General features: G+C 39.6%; 1 protein-coding gene across 1 annotated transcript in view; it reads left to right on the top strand.

The window, feature by feature from the left end:
* Positions 1-23,625, top strand: part of PLCL2 (phospholipase C like 2) — a 105,036-nt gene extending 81,411 nt beyond the window's left edge. Inside the window, exons 6-7 of the mRNA XM_037385672.1 lie at positions 11,625-11,734; positions 21,064-23,625. Of these exons, the coding sequence (XP_037241569.1) occupies positions 11,625-11,734; positions 21,064-21,243 (290 nt within the window). The 3' untranslated portion in view covers positions 21,244-23,625. The remainder of the gene's footprint in view (positions 1-11,624; positions 11,735-21,063) is intronic.
* Positions 23,626-25,021: the final 1,396 nt, after the last annotated feature.

The raw sequence follows: 25,021 nt of genomic DNA, 5'->3' as shown, positions 1-25,021 counted from the left end.
TTAGGAATTCATTTTGGTGTTCAGCAGTGGGAGCTCAAAAGGACATGTGATAATCCAAGTATTCATTAAATGATCAGGGGGGCAAACAATGAGTGAACACAGCTGGCTGGTGGCAAAGAATTATTGAACGTCATCATATGTAGGTATGGCTGTGGAACAGTAAGGCGGATCTTGTGACACTGAGAATTATAAAACAGTGTGTGAAATGTAACATTAGTAAGGGTCAATTAATGTGTGTAGGTGAAAAAGTAGCTTTGACTTGAGAAATGGTCTGTAAGATTTCTGTTTCCATTCAGGAGATGAAGTCACTGTGCAGTTCTAACAGTGTCAGCTCATTGCTGGTATCATGTATAAATATGTGTTCCAGCATAACTCAAACCACTTTTTTTTCTGTATTTTAGAGGTGTAACCTTCCCTAGTCATCTGTGCAGCCAGAACCCTTGTTCAGGTTCTTACCTTCTGGGATCTCAGCTACACTGTGCTTTTCCCTGAGTTTGACCATTATAGTTTTGCTTTATGTATGTTATTTTCCTGGCTGTCATTTTGATGATGTCTGTCCCTGTGTTCGTTTCTACACTTGCTGCTCATCGTACGTTAGGACTGAGCTGCTTTCACTTCCCTTGTGTTGGCTCATTTGGTAGCAAGAGTTTGCACAGCCTGATGGATTGTCAGCCATCGTCATGCTCTCTGTCATGTTGTCCCACAGGCTCACTGTAAACATCCACCAGGCTACTTCCTTTGAATTGCTTTTAAAAGTTATCCCACAAATATAGCTAGATTGACACATGTCCTCCTACCACCTTAACCAAAATAGTTTTCATGGCTTCCTTGTACTCCCCACTCTTTCTTTATCCATCTGTCCTCATTTTTGCCTCGTCCTTTGATTCTAAGTTGTTGGAGCAGGGACTGTCTTACTTATTCCATCCGTACAGTGACTGGAACAGCAGGGTCTTAGTTTATTAAATAATGCAAGTAGTAAAAGACAAAAAATGAGTACATTTTCTAACACGTACTCCAAAGCAGTCCTTGAACAGTGTCAGAAACAGGATACAGTTTCAAGAAAGGGAATGCCCAGCCATTCTGGCTGCTGTCAAAGATGAACAAGATGCACAATATCCATTGGGAAAAGGCATGTCTGAGCTGCATACAGAAAAAGGTTAGGGTGATGGCCGTTCAAGCACTCCAAATACTTCTTGTAGTTGAGAATTAAAAGTAATAAAATCATTTTTGTTCAAATAGCTGTTACTCATTTCCCCACTGTTACTGCTGAAGGTTTTCAGCAAAGTGATAGTTTCTTTTACTATTTGTTCCTTTTATTTTGCATTCTAAGTCAGTTTTTGAATTGGCATCCAACAAAACAAAGCATGTAAGAGGCAGAAAAAGTCATATTCTGTGTTATGTGTTATGTACAGATTAGATGATGTTAATAGAGGAAAAGAAAATTTATATAATTAGATCCTGAGGAGCACTTTCAACTGCGTGTGTAGGCATGCAGTTGAGTTTTTATTTGAACACTGAAAGGGAATGACTAAATCGTTTGTTCCCAACATTTTTGTAGTTATCCCCGATTTGAAAGGAATTTGCAGTGTTCGTGGTCTGGTACTGTAGAGTTTGCTCAAGTTCAGCAAAACTTGTTAATCCATGTCTGCTGAAATACTGCCTCTCATCAGGAAGTCTTTGCATTTAATCTGTGGCTTCGTCTGTAGGGAGTGAAGAAATGCTGCTTTATCCGTTACCACTGGACTTTCTAACTGTGCAATATTTAATGTGTTTGACTGCATCTGTAGGACATGGTGATCTTCAAGTTTAATCTTAAGAATTGCGTCCTTTACTATATTTTTCATGAGGTTCACTGTTAAAAGTAAACAATGTACAGTACTTAACACCTTTACATAAACTCAAACATCATCTGCTGTGACTAAAACAGCACTTTGAAGCCCCTCACAGCCAGTCTCCATTCTTCTGAAATACCTTCTTTTTCCTGTTTTCTCCTTGTTCACATATTTTCTAAGCCAGGTATCGAATTGTTCTAGCTCCTTTCTCCACACATGTCTCCACACAACATAATTTTGAAGCTTTATTTAGCACGATAGGCTGTCTCCAGTAGTTAAGGAAAGGTGTCAATAAAGGGCATATTCAGGGAAGTCCTTCTCTTTATATGTCTTAACTTTCTTTATGTATTCAGTCCATCATTTTTATCTGTTTTATTCTTTCCTATTTACTCTGTCAGCTCCATTATTATTTTTTTTTCCTTATTTCCTTCCTATTTGTCCTTCCTCGGATAATTCCACTAAGAATCTCCAGGTACATCTCCACAGCAGCTCAGGTTATATGTCATTGCATATAGTCCATGGCCCTGTAATCCTGTTCCTCTCCTATGTCTTGAATAATCTTGAAGCGACATTCTACTAAGGGGAGGCAGGGAGTGAGGAGTTGCACTTAGATCAACTTAGGTAGCATTGTTTGAATAGATGATCAAGTTTTTTTTCTTTATGCTCAACTCTCTCTCCATTGTTATTCACACTAGTCATACACCATACTTTTCATATTTTGCTCCTCGTACATAGCTTACCATAATACCTTTGATGGTGGTGTTCTTTTTGGCGGTCTGATCTATTTTGCACAAGGGTGGATGATTCCTAGGATACATCTCCCATACTTCTAGGTGTTCTTAACGATATCACTTGCTGCTCCTAGGGCAAACACTTAAAGTAACACAGACCTGTATTGTTCTCCTGGGTTTGCCCCTTCACATGAAGTCTTTTTTTTCCCCTACTGTTAATGCAATTCTAGCCCAGTAAAAGATCAGATTGTATCAGTGATGACTATGTAGAGTCACATGTTCAACTTTCAGCAACCTCAGTGATCGAAAGACTAAAAAATTTTGTGTGCTGGAAATCAGAATAACATTGTAAGAGGCTCAAATAGAATTCTTGATTTTAAGTAGCCTTTCCCAGTACAGAAATATTTACAAAATCAATGTTATGTTAGCTTGTAGCTCATATTTTTAGCAGTTGCCTTCTACTTGCAAAAATGACTGAAGAGACAAGATTAATTATATCTCTTTAAGATATAGAGAAGTATACTGTAGTGCACCAATACAGCAAACATTTTATGTACTAAGAACTGCTCAAAGGCTACATAGTTATTCTAACTACAGTCTAATCCAAAATGGTAGGAAAGTACGAGGAGTCCGTTTATTCCCGTGTGTTTTCTGTATCTACATGTGACAAAATAACTAGTACAACAGCTGTTGACTAAGACTAACCAACAGTTCCAACCTATCCATAGACAGGGGTTAAGAAAAAGCAGAGGTGTTATAATCAGTATGGTTGAAGACAGATTTTGTGACATGCTATATAAGCTGAAGTGCTGAGAAGTTGAATGGGTTTTCTGATACACAGTCCTCTTCTTTATATTTTAAACAGTAACAACAAATCCCAAGTTAAATACAGATGGGGAAATGGCTCTGGGTTTGAATTAATTGTATTAATCAGGCAATTTCTAAGAAAAAGGTACCCAGTTTCTCCGGTGTAGAAGGTGGGGAAATTACATTCCTGTGTAAGCAGAAGAGATAGTAGTTACTATTGCCAGTGGAACAGTGTGGGCTTAGTGGGATCTGAAGACTGGGAGAAATTATAATGTGCCATAAATCAATGTCTTTATTAAGGCTGCTTTCAAGCATTCAATAAAATCAAGGTGGTTTTTTTCCTTAGACTTCGAGATCTCTTGAGGATCAAGGCTGATAAATAAAAGATGGAAATGGCAGTCTGTGGAAAAAAATCCTCTCCTTTGTAGCTCTATGTTTCTGCCCTTTATTGACAGCATTAAGGTCCATTCTCATATGTGGTAGTGACTTAACTTCACCTACATTCAGAAATGTAGCCCATCTTAATGGAGGACTGTCCTTGTGGAATAAAGTTTTCCATACATTGGGGGTGGAGTATAATGAGTCCTCTTCTCAGAACAAACGTTTTAATATTTGAGGGCCTGGTTTTCTGTGTATTTTGTCGGACTGCTGTTTTGAGGGTTCAGAAAAAGTGGGGTGTGTGTGTGTGTTTTATGTGTTTTGTAGCTTGATACTTCTTCTGTTGACTTTGGTGCCCAAGGTTAATGTTACATAGGAGTGTTTTTAAAAGTGTTTGAAGAAGGTGGGGCTGGTTACTTAATTCTTGGAAGTAACCCGAGTCTTAATTAAATCAAGGCCAGATGTCACAGATGTCCTCTTGGTAACTTCAGAACAGTGTAAGCTTGATGCTGCAACTACTTTGAGTCTCTTCTGACAGTGGTTCGTAAAGAAGTTGGCGATCATCTTGTGTCATAAGTGATTTTCCAGCATGGAAGTGTCTTACATTGAAAACTGAATTACTGTGATTGCGCATGGAACTGGATGAGTCTTGACTGGAAGAGTAAATACTAATACAGTCCTTGTAGAGAGGATTGCTTTCAGCAGGCTGCAATGCCATTGTTGTTTGGGATGTTGGGATAAGAAGGTTATCTCAGGCATAGAATTTGTCATTGCTATTTTTAAAGAATTAACAGGGCAGCAGGCACCAAAATGTGTTTTTAGCCAGCTAAGTAGAGGCAGTACATGGCTGGCTGTGTTTGGGGAACATTTCCACTTGCTACAGAGATACTGCACATTGCCAAAAAAGTTGAAATAATTAAAAAATACTGGACAACTAATTTAGTTAATGTGTTATTTCGTCAAGTATTAATCTAAATATTTGGAATGCAAATAATTCAGACCTGGAGCTTCCTGAAGCTGAGGCACAGCACACTCAGAATCTGCAAAGAAATTCTCTAGTTTTGATGTAAAATATTGTGGGTGACTTCAGTGGGAAGCAGGTGCTTGGAAGTACTTGTGGATCTACTCCTTGTTCCTGTTAAGACGCAGCTTTTGCAGTTAGTAGTGATACTTAGATAATACAGAAGTGCTCTAAGGATTAAATTATTAAGGTTTATTTTAAATCTTTGTGTGTTCTGTAAGCAAAATATGTGAGAATTTAGAAGTTTAGTGACTTCTGTTGCTTCTCTACCATGACTTACTTGAATTATTTTTGATGTGATCTTGAAGCCAGACTTCTTTCCCAATCACTTTTCTGATAAACTTCATTTTAAAAGGAAATTGTGAGGTTGAAACACCTTAATGCTCAGGAATATGATCTGAAATAAAAATATTAAGAAACTTATTTAATGATGTAAAAAATTAATGCCCCCTGGCTTTCAAAGATGTGGCCAAATGTAGCAGTTGTATGTGCGGATTAAATACTTACACGTGGAAATGAGTAGTTAAAGCTTAAGTTTTTTCCTAGAATTCTTTCCTTTCCTATATTAATATTCCTATATTATATATTTCCTATATTAACCTACACAGTGTAAGAGGAAACATTTTAATATATAAAGTGCTTTCTTGGATTTTTTTTTTCTTGTAAAGAACAAATCGGTGTATGCAAATTATTCACAAAAACTTTGTAATGATTCAAGATGAGCATACATAGTAATTGAGCTGCATTATGTGATAATCTAATCAAAAGCTGTATAGTATTTTCCCTTTGCATTTTAAAAATATTTAATGTTTATTTCTTTTTTCTTATTTACTTACTACTCTTTTGAAAAGTATTCTGTTTGCTTTTAAATCATGCTCTGCCAAGAATCAAATAAAATATATTTGGCTTGACTGAATTTAAGTGCTGACCCGCAGTATTATCAGTGTGTACTTTGGATTGGTGTAGACGTAAATGTTCCATCAGAATATGCTAAGCATAAATTAATGAGGGTTTGAGGTCTGACATACAATACTGTTGAGAGAGGTCATTATGCAGCTGGTTGAGGAAACACAGGACTGGAAGGTCCTGAAGTCTACTTCCAGGTACAGTTTTTGAAATTGATCATATCAAGCTCTATTGTAAAATGAATATGAGTCTTTGATTTGAGTAATTTTCTCCTTTTCAAGGCTGCTTACAGAACCACATCCAAAATGGTTATAAATTTTACATAAATTCCAATTTTACTGATGGACATTCATCTTAATATTGTCCTCTAGCTGAAATGATTCTTTGATGTCCAAGGCCTTACCTGACTGATGTGTATCTAGAGAGCAATTACTCCTCTCTTGGTTTTCTTTTTGCTAGACTAACCAAGCAAATTTTTATTAGTCTCCTCACATCGTGATGTAGGGATCCTACTGCATTGAGCAGCTTTATAGCACTTGTCCTCATGCTGTTTGAAGTTATTGAAAATGGGACGAAAGAATTGTATGTAACATTTCAGAGGAGCATCTCGGATGGTAAGGTATTCCCAGGAGGTATGGAAGTGTTAAAGCCATCTAATCATTCCAGGGTTGGGGGAGAGAGAGGGGAAAGCTGAGACAGCCATGAAACTCGAACTAATCTAATCAGCAGTGGGGAACAAGAAAGTTATTCAGCACTGAACCTGCTGTTAAATCATGGTATTGCTATTTTGTTACATTTATTACAGTGTATTTACATGATTTGCAACAGTTGGGCTGAACATTTCGCTGAAAAGCTGGTCTTTAACATGGAAGGCTTGAATCAGATTATGAAAAATGGAAGTGTCTTTATTGTGCAAGCACTTAGGAAATTGTACGTCTTCTGTCAGCTAGCCCTTACTTGTGGTGGTGCAGGGGTGACCAGACTTCTTAACACACTTCCAGACACATGAAGGACATGAGAAAATGATTGGGGAAAGTCAGCATGGACTTCCAAAGGGGCAATCAGACCTAACCAACCTGACAGCCCGGTGGAGAGCAGAGCAGTGGGTGTCTTTGATTTGAATGCATTGAGACCTTCAGCGCTGTCTCTTGTAACGTCCTCACAGACAAACTGATGAAGTAAGTGGAGGCCACACAGGCGGGCAGTGAGGTGGGCCGAGAAGTCACGGACCAGCCAAGCTCAAAACATTGTGATCAGCAGCATGAAGTCTGCCTGGAGGACAGTCGCTAGCGGTGTGCCCCAGGGGTTGATACCGGAGCTACTACTGTTTCAGTGTCTTCAGCAGGATGACGGGGCAGAGCGCATCCTCAGCACGTTGGCAGAAGACACCAAACTCGGTGGAGGGTAGATAGAGCAGATGGTTGTGCTGCTCCTCAGAGGGACTTTGGCAGGTGGAGACATGGGTGACAGGAACCCCATGGAAAGGGTCGAGCAAAGGGAAGTGCCAGGCCCTGTACCTGGAGAGGAATGACCCCCTGCACGCACCAGTACGGGCCGGAGGCTGACTGGCTGGAAAGCAGCTTCAGAGAAAAGGACCCGGGTGTCCTGGTGGACAAGAAGTTGAACATAGCTAAGGAAGTGCAGCGCCGGAAGACCGAGGGAGGTGACCCTTGTCCTCTGCTCCACGTTGGGGAGGCCTCAACTGGAGCGTTCAGTCCAGTTTGGGGTTTTCCTGTACAGGAAAGGTATGGACTTACTGTCCAGCGTAGGGTCACAAAGAGCATTTAGGGGAGTGGAGCATCTTTTGTGTGAGAGGCTGAGAGAGTTGGGATTCTCCAGGCTGGAGCAGAGAGGGCTCGCCTCGGACCTTGGCTAGTCAAACACTGGAAGAGGTTGCCGAGTCTCCATCCTTGGTGCTATTCAGCACCCAGTGGGACCCAGTTCTAGGCAACCTGCTCTACCTCAGCCTGCTTTGAGCAAGGAGGTTGGACTAGACGATCTCCAGAGGCGCCTTCCAACCTCAGTGATTCTATGTAAATCTTTAATGGAAAGAAATTTTTATAACTGAGCTTTCTGACTCAAGACAACTGTCAGTGATCACTTCGTTATAGTTGAATACATTTGTGCAATGGACTCAAATTAAAACCCAGGAAATCCCATCTGAACAGAATAACATACATCGTATATACTCTTCATGATCACTCAGAAACTTGTGGATGATATCCTTTCTAAGATCTGCCAGTATAAATGGAAAACATAAGTAACTTGCTTTTTTGATCAAACAGGTGGTACATGGAGAAATACATTAGGAGTGATAAATCAAGTTAGTAGTATGGCTGTTATCATCCAAGAACTCTTGGACAGCTCAAAATTACTAATACTATTAGATGTAATTAAATGTTATAAAAGTGATTTCTTTTCTGTATCTTAATGAGAGCAAGAGCTGGATTTTTACTTGAAAGGAGATAGAAGATTCTCTGTATTTATTAGGAAAATTCATTTAACATCCAGTTTTCTTTGCAAGCATGTCTTAAAGGCATGTTTACATGAGTTTATGTGGACATATTTTTTATTTTATTAGTTTAGCTGTAAATTAAAAGCTTTTTCCTCTTTTATCTGTTATCTTTGAACTAGTCAGTTTCATTTTGGAATCTGATGTGTTATTACTTTGCCACTATTAATGTATGAAATAGTTCCAAGGCAAAATGCAAGAAAACCAAGCAGGGACATAGAAGAGGATGATGTATTCATCAAGAGATATGTATTCAACAGTTAAATACTGCGCTGCATTCATACTCTAAAATTAAGTTGTCCGTATACTCTGTAGTGAATGCCATTCATTCCATTCCATTAAGCAGGTGGAGAAACTGAAACTGAGAGGTGAAATAATCCAATTCAATTTATCAGGCAACCTAGTAATAGGAACAGAAATAAAATTCAAATCTACTTGGTTCTATGTTTAGGCTTAGAGTAGGATAGCTTTAGTTTAGCATGATGATGATGAGGAGTTGGCCTATTCAGTACATAAGAGATCATAGAATCACAGAATGGTTTGGGTTGGAAGGGACCTTAAAGATCACCTAGTTCCAGCCCCCCTGCCATGGGCAGGACACCTTCCACCAGACCAGGCTGCTCAAAGCCCCATCCACACTGGCCTTGAGCACTGCCAGGGATGGGGCATCCACAGCTTCTCTGGGCAACTTGTTCCAGCATCTAGCCACCCTCACAGTAAAGAATTTCTTCCTAATAGCTAATCTAAATCTACCCTCTTTTAGTTTAAAATTGTTACCCCTTGTCCTATCACTGCAGGCCCTACTACGAAGTCTGTCCCCATCTTTCTTATAAGCCCCCTTTAAGTACTGGAAGGCTGCTGTAAGGTCTCCCCGGTGCCTTCTCTTCTCCAGGCTGAACAACCCCAACTCTCTCAGCCTGTCTTCATGGGAGAGAGACTCCAGTCTGCTGATCTTTGTGACCTTCCTCTGAACTTGTTCCATAAGGTCCATGTCCTTCTTACACCGGGGCCCAAGGGCTGAACGCAGCGCTACAGGTGGGGTCTCACAAGAGCGGAGCAGAGGGAGAGATTCACCTCCCTTGACCTGTTGGTCACCCTGCTTTTGATGCAGCCCAGGATTTGTTTTTTCTGGGCTGCAAGTGCACATTGCTGGGTCATGATTGAGTCCACCAACACCCCCGAGTCCTTCTCCTCAGAACTACTCTCAGTCCTTTTTCCATCCAACCTGTATTGATACTGGGGGTTGCACTTGCACGTGCACGTGCACTTGGCCTTGTAGAACTTCATGAGGTTTTCTCGGTGTTGAGGATAGTGGGGTGATTAGTGCTATTTAAGCAGGAGGTGCTTGTTTGTTGAGGGTTTACATGTGTGTGCCTGGTAGGATGACCTGACTTGGTTTCATCTTCTGGAAAGGGGCAGTGGGATTTTGTTGCTAACCGCCAGGTGTGTTTAGCTGGAGTGCAGTGGCTTTGGCAGGACAGAAATGTAGTGTACGAGTGTAAAGAAGGAAGAGACTCACGGCGGAAGGCAGTCAGCGAGCCAGAAAGGAGCTTTTCTGGCTAGCACAATAGATGGTCACCGCTGCCTGCGTTTAGGGTACTCGTGACTTTGGATATGTAAAAGTAATCTGAAATCTGCAAAGCACCAATTTCACATCGATCATGCAGACCCTCGGCGTTATTCTTAATCTCTCTGGCTGGCTTCGTTCCAAGGTTATTATCGATCACTAATGCCCACGGATTTGAAGAGCAGTTCTAAAGATGGAAATGAGGCACAGAACTCCAGAAGTTTAGCAGTGTAGTCTCATAAGTCATGGTACAGATCAGAAAATGTGTATTTTCATGGTGGCTTTAGGAACTTCTGTCATAAATACGGATCTGCGCATAATTTTCCCATGATCCTATTGGGAGTTTATTGTTTTGGATGATGTGGACAGGAAATGGATACTTAGAAACTGATGGATGAAGAAACTTTTAATTCCTCACCTGATTAGAAATCTGTTTTGGGGAAAAATAATATGAGTGGTTTACTTGAGGCTGTACTCTAAAGGCAGAGGCAGAGCTATGAAGCGTTTGAAATAAAAATGATACAATATTTTAATTCAGGGAAAATACTTGTTGTTTATTTTCCTTGTAGTAAAATTGAAAATAGTAAGAAAAGCTGAAAAGGACAATGATGTCTTTCAAATGAATTTATGAACAATTTTTAAAGTGTACAGATACATATTTATGGGAGTAAGGTAAGGAATATACAAATAAAACATTCAGTCATATTTCTTTCTTGTAATGAGGCATGAGTGTGGGGTAGAGAGATTATGAAGAACAGGTAGCATAATGTCCCTAAAAGTCAGTCTACTCTAGGACCGGCAGCCAACAAAAGTTCGTATGCTTATTCCATGATAATTACATGTATATTTTGAAGCACAGATCCTCACTGGGCAAATAGAAGATCTCAATCAACACAGTCAAAATTACAATGTCTACTTAAGGTATAACTTGGTTTTAATTTCATAGGTGTAAGTCAAAACCACTTGCCAGCTTTTGCCCTCAAAATACCCTTTAAATTATTCTGAATGAGATCCTGAGAGCACAATTGAATGTATGACTTCTATAGGAGATTTGCTGTAATCCATGTTGGGTTGATGTGTGTACCTGTGGAAGGACATTTTACTTCCCCTCTAGGAAAGAGACTGTTCAAATTTATTTTTCTGTGACTTGTAACAGCAGCATGGAAAGCAAATTATTGTTCTTATATCTGTGCAGTGTGCTGGGTTAAAACTAAAGTTTTGGTCACCCTTCTCAGTGTTTAGATCAAGCTAATCTGAATTTTGCCAGAAATTTTTGGTCTGGAGTTGGTCGGATACAGGTTTTGTGGACACAGTAGTTCACGCAGGAGTGGTAAAAGGTCTTTGGTGGTTTACTTGGCACTCCTCCTTCACAGTTACGCCTCTTCTTGTCAGGGGTAAGGGGAGAAGGTTATTTTCTGGGCTGGCCCCAGCATATAAGCCATTAGCTGGACAACTGTGATGTAAATTCAGTGCATAAAAGAGCAAGGAACAAAACAAATTTGTTGGGATAGACTATTTCATGAAATTACTGTTTCCCTCCTATAGCAACGCACAAAAAGGTTTTTACATATGGTGCAACAAATACAGGTGTGCTTAAAGAAAATTTTTATATAGTAAATATTTGCTTGGCTCCATCTTTGTGTGGCAGTGACCCAAGAAGAACCTCAGTGTGCATTTTGGCTTAGAGAGATTTTATATATTGGCATGTTGTATAATGTCACACATTATTAGATCAGATACATTTTTGCTTGAAGAATAAGATTTCTTCAGACTATTTCACTGGCCTTTTTCCTTATTAGATTCAAATCACTATTTCTGTGATCACAAAAATGCATTAAAATAGATTCTATATTCCTCTTATTCTCCACAGCGATGGAGTTTCATGAAAACCTGCACAATATAGGAGCAAGAGAAGGCTTAAAAGAAAGAAAACTGCAAAAATCAGTAGAAAGTTTTACGTGGAACATTACAATTTTAAAGGTAATGTGCCTTCCTTTGTTGGTTAGTTACTGTATCTTTCCATTCATAACTGACATTCTAATATTGTTACTTTTCATTATTCTGTGTCACAGTGCAACTGGATTTATTCACTTCTGTAACCATATTCAGTTTAATTTATATAACTTGAAAACACAGCAGGCTTTCAATGTGAATTTTTCTTCTTTTCTTTTGTTGGGGGGGTTGTTTAATTTAGTTTGTCTGACATTTTCTTCTTGAAACCTTCTAACGTTAACAGGATCTGCTGTAATCTTGAATACAGGGTTGAAATAATGACTATTGATTCTGTGAAGCAACTGGGGCTGCGAGGATGCTATGCCACTGTTTAAACCCTGATTTGAAAGGGAGTAAGAGTGTTAAGGTTAATGCAGTTATTGAAAAACAAAAGGGAAGCTATTGCTACCGCAGTCAATGATGAATGGTACATACAAATTATGTTATTAATCCAGATTGAAGTTGCATGTTTGTGAGCTGGAGATTTTCTTTGCATTTTGTCAAGTGCATTTGCTTATGTTTTGACACAACAGTAAGTGGTGAAGCATGAAAAAGCTTTTAGCATGTCGTGGTTTAACCCCAGCCAGCGACTAAGCAACATGCAGCTGCTCACTCACTCCCCCCGTAGCGGGATGGGGGAGAGGGTCGGAAGAGTAAAAGTGAGAAAACTCCTGCATTGGGTTAGAGGCAGTTTAATTGGTAAAGCAGAAGCCGTGCACGCAAGCAAAGCAATACAAGGAACTCATTCACCACTGTCCATGGGCAGGCGGGTGTCCAGCCAATCCCCAGGAAAGCCGAGCGCCATCATGCGCAGCGGTTACTTGGGAAGCCAAACGCCATAATGCCAAATGTCCCCCCTTCCTCCTTCTTCCCCCAGTTTATGTACTCAGCGTGATGCCATATGGTACGGAATATCCCTTTGGCTGGTTCGGGTCAGCTGCCCTGGCTGTGTCCCCTCCCCATTTCCCGTGTCCCTCCAGCCCTCTCGCTGGCAGGGCCCAGGGAACTGAAAAGTCCTTGATTTGGTATAAACATCCCCCAGCAACAACCAAACCCATCCGTGTGCTGTCGGCGCTGCTCTCACACCAGCGCCAAAACACAGCCCTGCACCAGCTACTGGGAAGAAAACTCTTATCCCAGCTGAAACAGGGACACAGCGAGAGACCCTCAGGAAACGAGAATGTAGAACACTTCAAGTTTCTTGCTGATGGTTTTTCATCTCAGCAAAGTATATAAAAATTTATAGAGAGCAAAACTGCCTCCCTTAATTTATTCCCTTGATACTGTCTTTCTAGCCCAAATTATTCAAGTTTTCTGTTTACATCCACTAATGAGTTCTTCTCTCCCACTCAAATATTTCATCAATACATTAAACTATAAAGTCTGTTTTAATTATAAAGAAAATTATTTTCTCCCGCATATTTTTTTTTGGTTTTAGTTCTTACTGAAAACAAATTCCCTGTCACCTCTTCTTACAGTGAACTACTACAGAAAAGCAGCAATACACATGTATTTCTCCTGCTTTCCGTGCTGCTTTCAGCTGTTGAGCTTTTCATGGTGTTGCTTGGTGCTCCAGTCCCCCTTGTGTTACACTGCACAAATCCCGTGCAGGGGCAAATCAAAACCAGGTGAAATTTACTACAGTGTGTACAGTTGATCCGTTCTAAAAAATATGCATTCAGGTTCTGCTTATAGGTAAAAGGACCAGATGGACTAAAAATGGACTAAAAAAAACCCAAACACTTTTCCTTTATTAGAGCGGAGTTTCTTGAAGACAGCGTATGGGGATGTGTCAAGTACCATTCCTGTGCTGCTTGAAGGATAGGAGGGGAGTCAGTTCAGCGGGTCTGGGCGAATGTCAAAGAAATAAATTCTTATCTCTTCTTTGCTTTTCTGTCAAAGGTTCCAGACATCAGCTTGGATAGGCAAATCTATTTTAATGCTGCCTGAAACAGCAGTACCTTTGCTGCATCTCTGCTTTCCATTCGGAGCATAATGGTTAGGGGGGGGAGAGGTTTGCAGTTGATAAGCGACTGAAATGTGAAGTCGTGATTTCTGTGTAATCAGAGAACCCACGTGGAAGATGTGGCTCTTCAGAACGCTGAATGGCTTTTGTGCATATCCTTAGGATTAACGTAATTATGAAGTTAGAATGCCTTCCTTTTGAAGAGATTACTGAGAAAATATCTTCAACATTGACTTGGATTTTTTTTCTACGTGCAGATTAAGGTCCTTTCTATAGGAGGTACAATTTGTCACATAGTTAAACACCTCACCAATCTTTTTGATAAAGTATTAACCAGTCTGTTGTCAAAACTTTGTCAGGAGGTATTAAAGAAAATGCTGGTAGGTTGTTACATCTTAAAAGTTATTTACAAGTATTACAGTTCACATAGGCATCCATCAAGTGCATTTAGATGTGCAGAAAGTTAGAGGTTGTCATTTATTTGAAGTAACGCATTGAGGTTTTTCACTCCAAACTCTTAATTATAGGCTATAACCACAGCTTCTCTTGCATTACACAGTTAAATAGAAAAAGTTTATCAGTTTCTAAGACACTGCTCTTCCTGTCTGAAGAAAAAGACTTGCAATCATAATTTTCTAATCCTATGTTTTTCAATTTCTGTTTTTCCAGTTCTCTAAAAACCATGGGAGGACAGGAAGTGAAGGCCTACATTTTTTAGAGTAAAAAACGATCAGGAGAGTGACAGTCTGAGCCGCTTTCTTTTTTATTTTTTTTTCCTGTTGAATTCCCTGCCTGTGCCAAAACAACTTCCCTCTTGAACAGCAGAAAAATAAACCCCTGTCTATTCAGTGGCTCCAAATTTTGTTGTTCAACAAGCAATATGGTTGAGCGACAAACACACCAAAAGCAGTGCCATGCATAGATGGATTAAACTTTCTATTCTTGTAATTAAGAACAGTAATTTACATGGTCTCTTGGCTATGATTCAGGAATTGCTGTGTGTGGCTCTGAACAGCATTACTAAATAAATCTGCATGAGCACCATCCTCAGCTCCCTCACAGAGGGATCACAGAATGCTCATATGGTGTGGCTGATGTATTTTCCAAACCAATTAAGCTGCATTTTACCCTCAAGGTACATATTGGTTTGGGTTTTTTTTTTCAATTGGGACATTTTGACTGTAGTTGATGCAATGGAAAGTTTGATAAAATAAAAAAATTGACAGCTTAATTCTAGGGGAACTTGTTTAGGACATCTGACATAGCTATTCAATATCTATATGAGAGTGTGTGGGCACACACGTTACAGTTACTATTTTAGAGGATTTTATTTTTCCTAACTTGAAGCCATGAGGCCAAATTTATTATTGGTATAGTATGTTTGAATTCAACTGAAATACCTCTAATTTGTGTATGTATATACGCACATGTTCCCATTATTATGCACCCCATATGTGCACATACAGATGTTTGTTTAACTTCAGAACATCACTTAGAGTAAATTTAGTCTGCTTTAGTGAACTTTGTTGCCTCTCAGAGAGATGTAGAGGTTGTACAGTGTTAAATATTCCTTTCTTTCAAATAGAGGGAGTTTGCGAGATCATTTGCTAGTAATTTATTTATTGTTATTACTCAGACTGATAGCGCTCATATTTTCTAAACTTACATAATCACATTTTCTGTCAGGAAGAGTACACAGTGGAATAAAGAAAATTGCTCTAAAGTGCTGTTGCAGCAAACTCCTACAAACAATCTAATGTAGCAATTTACAGACTTCTCTGACATAGCAAAACTTTGGAAAAAAACCTTTGTAGGCTCAGAATTTGAGCTGCTCATAGAAAGAGCATAATGGCATCTTTAAATTAGTCTTTGCAACAAAGAGCTGTCCTAAACATATAGGGAGGAGAGTTAAATGGGAAGTACTCTGATTCAAAGTGGGGCTCCTAACTCCAGAATTTGTTAGATGATGCTTGTCGGCTGTGAGTTTTTAGACATGTCACATTAGACATCACAAATTACTTTCTCTTGAAAGCAAGCCCAAGGCATGTAGTTCGTGGCGTCTGTTACCTCTGTAATGCCATTGGTTCTGCACCTACATTATTTTTATAAATGTATTTATAAATGGACTATTCAAGGTACTTAGAGGGGTGCAGCTGCTAGCTGCTGCCTAGTCCTGTAGGTACTCAGAAAACCTCCCACGTTGCAGTTCAATTTAAATATCTAAAACTACTAGTCTCTTGGTGTTGCTGGACTGGTGGGATTTTGGCTCCTAATTAAACCTATATTTAGAAGTTAGGAAGTTAAGTCCTTTTTGTCCTGATTCTGTAAAAGCTCCTGGAGCACACCAGCTGCGCATGGAGCACTGCAGTATATCCCACTGTCCCTAGCAGCCACTGCTCAGAGAAACAGTTTGAGAAAGGGGTACTGGCTTATTTTTTCTGATGCGAGCTTTGTGTCCCAGAAACTGAGCTAAAGCCCAGTAATTACTGTTGCAGTTTCTTGGGATTTGTGGGGGGAAAGGGTGCTTTTGCAGTTATTTCAAATGTCATCTCTACGGTTTTAATTTAATGCTCATGCACTCACTGAAGAACCCGATAACCAAAAATCATGAGTAAATACATACCAGATTATACAGGTAGCTGTGCTGAGACACAGTGTAGTTTACGCTATATCCTATTGTCTCTGAAATGATATAATTTCATGGGTATGAGAACTGATAGGAAGCATTTTGATTTTGTTTTTAATTACCTTTCAGGAGCTATGATGTAAAAAACACTGCCTCTTAGCCAAAAGCTTCAAAACAAACTGAAGATGTTTAATGTTGATTTAAAAAAAACAACAACCAAAACAGAGTAGTTGATGCAGGCATATTGGGACAGAGAGGTGTGAAGGATACTGAATTGGGCTTCCACATTAATTCACTTCCTTTGTTATTGTTTATTAAAAGCTTAGGAATGAATATCAGTGTTGTTCTTTGATGTTTCTTAAGGTCTTTTTCATGTCTGCCTGCAGAACAGCTTGGTGCTTCATTCTTTTTCTGAAGCTTGTAGACATCAATATGTGAAATAGGTATTTAAGTTACATAGTGCTCGGCGCTGTTTGTGATTTTTAACCGCAGGGAACAGAAGGGAGCAGCGTTTGCTGCCTGCTGCTGTGAGGACAGTGCTTTCTCGGTGCTCTGCACTTGGGATGTGCAAGACCTGTATCAGTCCTGTTCCCAGATGGGAATTACCACAAAGTGCTGGGAGTATATTTGAATTTTATGGTGTGTTTGCCAGACAACACTAAGGACTAAATTAATTTACATTTTGACTTATCTGAGGTGAAAGCCTGACATAGCAAGAAACGTTTGGGTGTGGTTGTGCAGCTGCTCCAGATTCCAGCATTGAGTTGTCTTCACGAAGCAGCTTTGTTTCTTTGAATGGAGGGTTTTTTTTTTTTAAACTTCCTGATGATAAATCTGATTGACTAAGGTTTGAGCTGTTGATAGGTTTCTTTTATCATTTTATCATAGGGCATTTTATCAGAGCGAGTAGCCTACAACCATTTGGGCCTGGTAAGAAGGTGAAAAGGCACCGAAGTAGTCCGTAGATCTGAGAGATTCCTGTGTTCCAGCTTGTAGTCAATGACTGTATTATTAACTGACTTTCAAAATCAATGGCACCTACTGTGAAAATCAGTATCTCAGGCAGCTACAGAATGCGTAGACTATAAAGAATTGAAACTTAATCTTGAGAACCCTTGGGCAAGAGACACTTGATATACAGCTAGAAGGAAGGTCTTTGCATTCTTTTGATTAAGTGCGTGGGGGCAACTTTTTCAGATCTGGATGACTTTTTAACTTTTCTGCCTTTTAGATGCATTGTATTACTGTTCAGCAGTGTTCACTGTGACTACAACTTGAATTTTTAAGATTCACGCTGCTTTTTTTCCCGCAGCATATGGCTTCACGATGGCACATCAACAGAGCTAGGTACCTTACATCAGTTGCACAGACATCTCTCACTTGAGCTTGTGCTGCATTTGGTAGTAGTGGTTGGCTCTTCTTTTATCTTTGGATGAAGGCATGCCAGCAGATAATGACAATGCAGTTGGTTGCACAGACATTTTTCTGAGTTCAGTGGCATTCAGAGATCGATTGCTTCATTCTAAGGGTTAGAGAGTCGTGTACACAGATTGATTTTTCTGTTTCACCCTGGTCTAAACTTGATCCCACTTGGCCAAATCTGTTTAGTCTGAACCCACTCTTGTCTGCAATAATCCAGCCCCTTATCCCAGATCCTCTCTTGTCTACAAAGTTCATCTTCCCTGATTAGTGTTGTCCAGACACTTCCAGTTATCTGCTGAAAATCCAGACATTCCCGCTAACCCCTGGCTTCCTCTTTTCCCTCTCTCTCTCGTTCAGTATTCTGTTCCCACCCTGCGACTAATTTTCTCTTCTGGCAGTTCTTGTCATTGCTTTCCAGGTCATACCGTCCCCACTTTGCCTCCTCTAGAGGTCCTTCCCAATGAGTGGTAATTTTAGTTTTCTCATCACCTTATCGGACTTCATTGTATTCTGCAGTCTTTTTCTGCTCTGCATTTTTTGTTTGTTTTTCTCTCTCACCAGCTTTTAGTCTCATTACCAAGCTCTCTCACTCCTTGTTAGTCCTTCTACTTGTCTGTCATTTTCAGGCTTCTTTCAAAATGGCGGGGTTTGTCAACCTGTTTTCTTTCTGTATTGTAATCCCAAATGTTGCCTCAGTCTTTTCTCTTTCTCCACTGACCCTGTGTGATCCAAATTCAGCCTTGTCGCGGTGTGTTTGGTTTTCATTATTTCACAATCTCCTCTTTCAGTAGGACCTAGTCTCTACTTTGTCCAGCAGTCCACTACAGTCCAACTTCCCTTTCTGCAGCCCTAGACTGATAGCCAGGTCGGTCCCAGAGATCACTCTTGCCCCTTCATCTTGTCCATCTGCCTCCTCACCGGAGTCCCTGTCCCAGGATCTTCTTCCCGCTCTCCAGTCAGCCTTTTGGACTGCCTGCGTTGGCAACCGAATGTTGGTGGCAAGAGAACTTGGAGAAGCCATGCAAGAAAACCCCAACTTTTTCCTCTAATGCATATTCATTATTGTGTGGGAATGGAACATGCATTGTCTTACCACATTGCTGGAGCTGTCAAGAGATGAAGAATGATTGAGAATGAAAGCCTGAGTGATTGTACTAACCACGTTCAAAATCTGATTTTTGTTTATTAAAAGCTCGTAACTTGGAACCACTACTCTGGGTCCCTGAAGTCATTTGAATTACAAGTCCCTACCTCAAGTGGGAGTGTGGAGGGAAGGATGGAAGATTGTTAAAAAATTCTGACAGCATTTTTCTGTCTGTTCACAGAACTCAATGAACCATATGGATGAGATTAAAGAATAATATTGAACTGTAATAATAATAAAATCTGCCAATGGCAGAAATCCTGCGTAGAAAGTGTCAGCTCAAGTAGTTAGTTTGGCAAGCATATAGGCAACTGAAAGCAAATTTTTTTTAGATGAGAAGTTTTGGGCAACCTTATTAATAGACTGTTGCTAGCAGCTCTGCCTATAATAAACAAATCGATTAAAATTCCAGAACTATATTCTACTAATCCATGTAAAGTGGAACTTGGGCTAGCAACAGATGCACTCCAGATATGACTCATTTAGTCTGCTGGAGTGTTTTAAATTAGCTTTTAGTTGTTTGTCAGTTTGGAAAAAAGTATGTGATTTAGAAAAAAAAAAAAAAAAAAAAGCCCTGGTTTTCTTTAGAAGAAAGTATTACCAAAGCTTGTGCTACCATTGGTGAATTTCTGGATTTTTCTCCTGTCTTGTAATCAGAAAAAAACCCCGCTTTGGCAGTCGTAATCTTGGACAAGGGGAGGGTGGGCACTATTTCTTTGAAGAAAGCAATATTTGTTTTCTATTTTTGTGCCTCAATTGCGTGGTTTATTACTTCATAGGATAGTAATTATGTTCTGAGTTGCTAAAGAAGTAAAGCTGAAGTATCACACCGAGTGCACACGTGGTTTTGTCTGACTGCTGTTCTACCTCTCCTTTATTTTTTAAATCAAAAAAAGTTGGATTTCAGCCTTATCTGGCAGAGGAGGAGAGTCAACATATCTGTTCTGTCTCCAGAAGAGATGTAAGCATCTCTTGAAGAGAAGCATCTGTCAGGAGCCAGAATCTACCCAGGACAGACAGGAGTACTCCAATTGCAGGAGAAGTTGCAGTCGGTTGTTCATAACCTTGTTAGACGTTACAGGAACTGACAGTCTCAAGGCACTACAGTACCTGGGGGTTTTTGTGTGTTTGTGTGTGTGTTTCATGAAATGAAAAAATAAACTTTATTTATTCTTTCATTTCAGTTGGAAATGACACTGTTTAAGATCTGCTACTTCTGAAGCTTTTACCTGCTTTCCTGTGAGCTGTGGGGCTGTTCTCTTTCAGGAGTGCACACACAGTGCGATCACTTTGGCCCTTACAGATTTCCTGCGTGTGTTTGCGAGCTTTTCTGCGCTCACCGTGTGCTACGGCACTGCTCGTTCCCTGCGTACGGGCAGGCAGGCAGGGGATGGCTGCGGGCAAGGCAGTCTGTAATCTGCTCATGACAGCTGTTGCTGTTCGAGGGCTTTAATCAATACAAAGAGATGGAGTAGCTAATACTGCAGGACAGAGCCAAGTCACCTGTCTGGGACAGTTTCTCTAACACCTTTACCGAAAACTTAATTACTCTGAAGTGTAAAAGTGCAAGTGAAGAGGGGTAGCAATAGCACTGAACTGCAAACAAGCCTGTGAAGTCTTTGTCATCACTGTCCTTTTTATGTGTTGCTTGCCAACCTGTATTTTTGTATTTCATGCTTTGATAAACATTGATCCTTTACCATGCTGCTGTTGAATGAATCACATTGCTAGGGAAAAAAATTTCTAAGAACCAAAAACCCCAAATGGTTTAATAGCTCCCTGAAGTATTAAAATCAGCCTTCACAGTTTTCTTTATGCAGAAACATGTATAGTCCCCATGGATTAAAATTACAGCACAGATTACTTTCCTGAAAACTGTTAGGTAGAGATGATCCCAACCCCTTTATTTATGCAGTGGGTTGGCTCCAGAGAAAGCAAAGAGCTTGATTCTTACTAGCATCAAATAATCCAATCTTGAGGGTTTTTTTGGCTTCTTAGGGAGAGGTGTTGGGGGTTGGGTTTTTTTTTGCGTTTTTTTTTTTGAGCGGGGCAACTCTACCATTAATGTGAAACAAACAGAACGGGGGTGGGGGGGTGGGGGGGTGTGAAGAAAATCCTAGCATCAGTTGTGTATTCTAACTACATTTTTCTTCTTACAGGGACAAGCTGATCTTCTCAAATATGCTAAAAATGAAGCACTGGAGAATCTGAAACAAATCCATTACGCCACTCTTTCGTGTGGACTCAATAAACCAGGCACTGAAAATGCAGAAATCTCAAAGCCCCGTCGAAGTCTGGAGGTCATACCTGAAAAAGCAGGTGATGAAAATGGAGAATGAGAGAACGCTGTTCTCGTAATTATGGAGTTTATAACTCTGTGACCAATCATAGCTGCGTAGGACATTTGCTTTGCACTTACTGTTGGAAAATATTTGGAATTTTTAAAGCACAACTGGAGAAGCTAATTACAATCTATTGAAACTGTGAATGTATGTAGCAGCTCTGCTTGTGAAGGCAATGATATTGTGTAACATGGAAATTACATTATTGGCCACAGTATAGTATATATGTAAAAGATACTGTAATTCAGTAATAGCGTGCTGAAAAGTTCATTATAGTGCCATAGGGAAATGGCTGTTTTTGAAATGAGCTATAACTAGACGGAAATCAGTGGACAAAATTTGACAAGATGCCTTGATTTTCAAGTAATTGGATGCACAGGTCCTTTATTTCTTTGCACAATTTGTGAATTGTGCTAGTGAAGTGAATTACTTTTTTGAAAATCAGGTCCAAAAAGGTAGAATCCATATGTTTCACACTATATGTAATTCAGCCGCTCGGATAGTTGGGTTTGACGTGGTACTGATTTTATTGTTGAGCCATAAATTAAGATGAGAATGTAATCAGACAGTGATCGCTGACTTCAGTGCACTATAGGAGAGCCATTATGTAAAAGGAAAATGTGCAATCAATCTGATAGCCTATGTCGGAAGAAGATACGTACCTATTTTGCCTAAGATCTTCTGCAAATGTGTGTAGATAATGTGACCAAACTGCAAGCAAAATGTTGTAAATAGTTTTTCATTTTGTGAAGTGAAGTGCTCATATAAAGAAGTTTTATGAGATTGCTCCCAGACAAGTAAAGCTTTTAACTAAATTTTAACTTTTTTATTTTTCAAGTATTTTCTTCCTCACAGAATAGGTGGTATGTCAATAACCAGGTTTGTCAAAAAAAAAAAAAAAAAAAAAAAAAAGAGATGTTCTGGTTCTGTTTTGTTTTTTTGACAACATTAGGTAAAGGTATTGTAGCTGATATGCCCATTGTAAAATGACTATACCAACCTAGAGTGTCCTCCTACTGTTTCTGATTTAACAATAAAATGGACTATATAATTACAGAAGCTAATAAATTGGAAGAAAACCAAGCAAAATCCTACAGAGATCAAAATACAGTTTTTGTTCAGTTGCGGGGGAAAAGGGGAAGATGGTGATGTCTGTTGAAAAGTATTGTTTTAATTAGAGGTCTTCCAAGACATGCGTTCGACACTTGATTTTTATTTGTTTCACCAATTCAGGGTCCAGTTTCTGCGTTCAGATTGTAACAACCATCTATGTGTATATAACACCCTGTAGAAGTCAATGGAGCTCTGACCCAGAACATCAGCATACTTGCACTTAATCTGAATTATTAGGGCCTTAACTTTGTAATGACTAGGAAATTAATTTAAAGAGGGGGAAAAAGATGAAAACTATTTGCATAGTAAATGTCATATATTGAGCCTGCACTTTTAAATGTCAAACTGCTTGGGTTAGGAGCAGTTTTAGAAGGTGCTAAGCTCTTTCAGTGTCTAGTGACAGATTGTATGCCTCAATATTACAATCTTGCCAGGAGCCAGTTCTGTTCTGTGTTGCACAAAATGAAACATTTAACCTGTGGTAAACACATGCAAGCGTTGTTTTTTGGACGGTCCTTCTCGGTGTTGCCAGCTGGAAGTCTTGCGATTGCACCTGGAGTTGATAGGAAGCAGTGTGAAGTTCACTGTTGCTAACTATATTCTTGAGCCATATGAAATTAGTCTTCCAGGGCCAAATCTATCAGATCTAAATCTGATTTATCTACAGCAAAATAACTGTGTTACATTAAGAATCAGCTGGGCCGTACATACACAAGGTCACTTCCACTTTATCGGAAAACCCCAAAAGTCAGCTGTTGGAACTTTAGTTCTTTTAGTCCTAATTGAAAGATGTAGACTGTGGAAAAATGTCGATACAGTTAGCATTATACTTCAAAGAGGCCTAAAACCCAGTAAAGCTCCATTTGCAGTCCTGGCCCACCACTGGTTTTGTGCCATTTACAGAATGACATAATTTATCTCACAAATGAAGCATTTCTGCACAGTCTCCAGCCAGGTTACCAGAATTGATGGCTTGGGTATTCTTAGCATTTATATATTTCTGTTTAGCACATTGCAACCTGGGAAGAGGTGAGGGAACATTGAAAGGATTAGACAGTTTGGTGGTTTTTTCTTCGTTTTAAGGTGAAAAAAGCTAAGTGAAAGATGAATATCACTTTATAAACTAGGGCTGACAGATTTTCTATGTCCAACTCTACAATATATATAACTCTGCTTACTCTGATCCTGTTCTATCTTGTTAGAAAGGAAGGTAATACTTCTTAAAAAAGTAATAACCTTACATAGTATCTGCTTTAAAAAAAAAAAGGAAAAAAGTTAAAATATATGCATTCAGCTAAGTGACTATTTAAATATATTTGGATTTGAGCGTAGTGCAGATTCCTTAATATGGAGGTCACTTTTGTGCATTATTCATATGCAGTCCAGATCTGTATGTACCATAAAGCCTTAAAATGAACTCAGTGGAGCAGATACTCTGGAAGATGATGTGTAGCTAAAAATCCTTTAGGGAGTTTACGTGTTGCATGTTAAAAGAATGCAGGGTAAACACCCGCAAGCAAAGTATCAGGCTCTATTGTTAACTCAGTGATGCTAATTTCAAAACAAATTCATTAGCGTATTTTTCTCAGTTGTATTTTCTTCAAACACTTTTTGCATCCATGATGCAATTTACTTGTATTATTAATCTACTTTGTACAGTCTGTATTTTAGAGTATATAGAAGAAGAAGCACCCAAGATCTGATGAAGTATTCCAAACAAAACCAAGCACAGGTTGACTTTACCCTTTTTTTTTTGGCCTTTATTTTCTTAAATGCGCTGTAATACAATTGAACTATTTACATAGATTTGAAGTGTGAAATGCGGAGCCAAAACACAGCTGACTATCTGACTGCCTGTTTTGCTTTTGTTTGGCTCCAGTACTCGGTGAGTATGGGTATGTATGGAGACCTAAATCAGCGTATTGCTCATTTTAAAATAAAATACTAATTGGCAAAGGAAAAGTTCACATACAGTTTAACCGTGTAGACACTAACAGTTAATTCTTGTTTTGAGCACAAGAAAAGGATGAACAGTGCCTGTAAAAGGAGCAACTCTAAGCCTCATCTGCATTCTTCCTGTTTACGCTGCCCTCCCCATCGGTTGTGCTTGGTGCGGTACGTAGCAGCCGTTGGATATTTAATTACGGAGCCCAGGACCATGCCCTCCATCCTCTGAACACACCGGCCAGCTACAGAAGACAACTCTGTTCTTCAGGAATTCCCCCAGCAGCACTTACTGAGGGGCACTGTTGAGCCTGTTGATGCCACCAAAACAGCAAAAGCCTTCCAAATAGAGCTGGGGCCCAAGCGCTGCTGGTGAAGTTGTGGCCCTTCTGCTGTGGGTGGTAGTCGGCTACTCAAGTCAGTAGGATCAAGATTTAAGTGCAGTGTTGCAAAATTTCCCCTTTATCTCAGGTCTTTTTGTTTCATTATCTTCTTTTTACATTCTTACGTTGCTGCAGGAAGGAGTACTAGACTGGTGCCCCGCACAATTTCACAAGCTTTCCCGTGCAGGCATGGTGAAAGATGCTCTATGAGTCAAGCTTTTCTCAGCTACTTTGTACAGCACAGGAATATTATTATAAGACTCCGCGGCTGGTTACTGTATTCACTTTTTCCTGTTTTGAAGTTGAAGCAGCAGAGAGAGATGATTCAGAGTTGC

Source organism: Falco rusticolus, chromosome 4 (genome assembly GCF_015220075.1).
Source record: "Falco rusticolus isolate bFalRus1 chromosome 4, bFalRus1.pri, whole genome shotgun sequence".
In the NCBI taxonomy this organism is placed as follows: domain Eukaryota; kingdom Metazoa; phylum Chordata; class Aves; order Falconiformes; family Falconidae; genus Falco; species Falco rusticolus.
The sequence above is the reverse complement of the archived record's forward strand: the minus strand, read 5'-3'. Positions and strand labels throughout refer to the sequence as shown.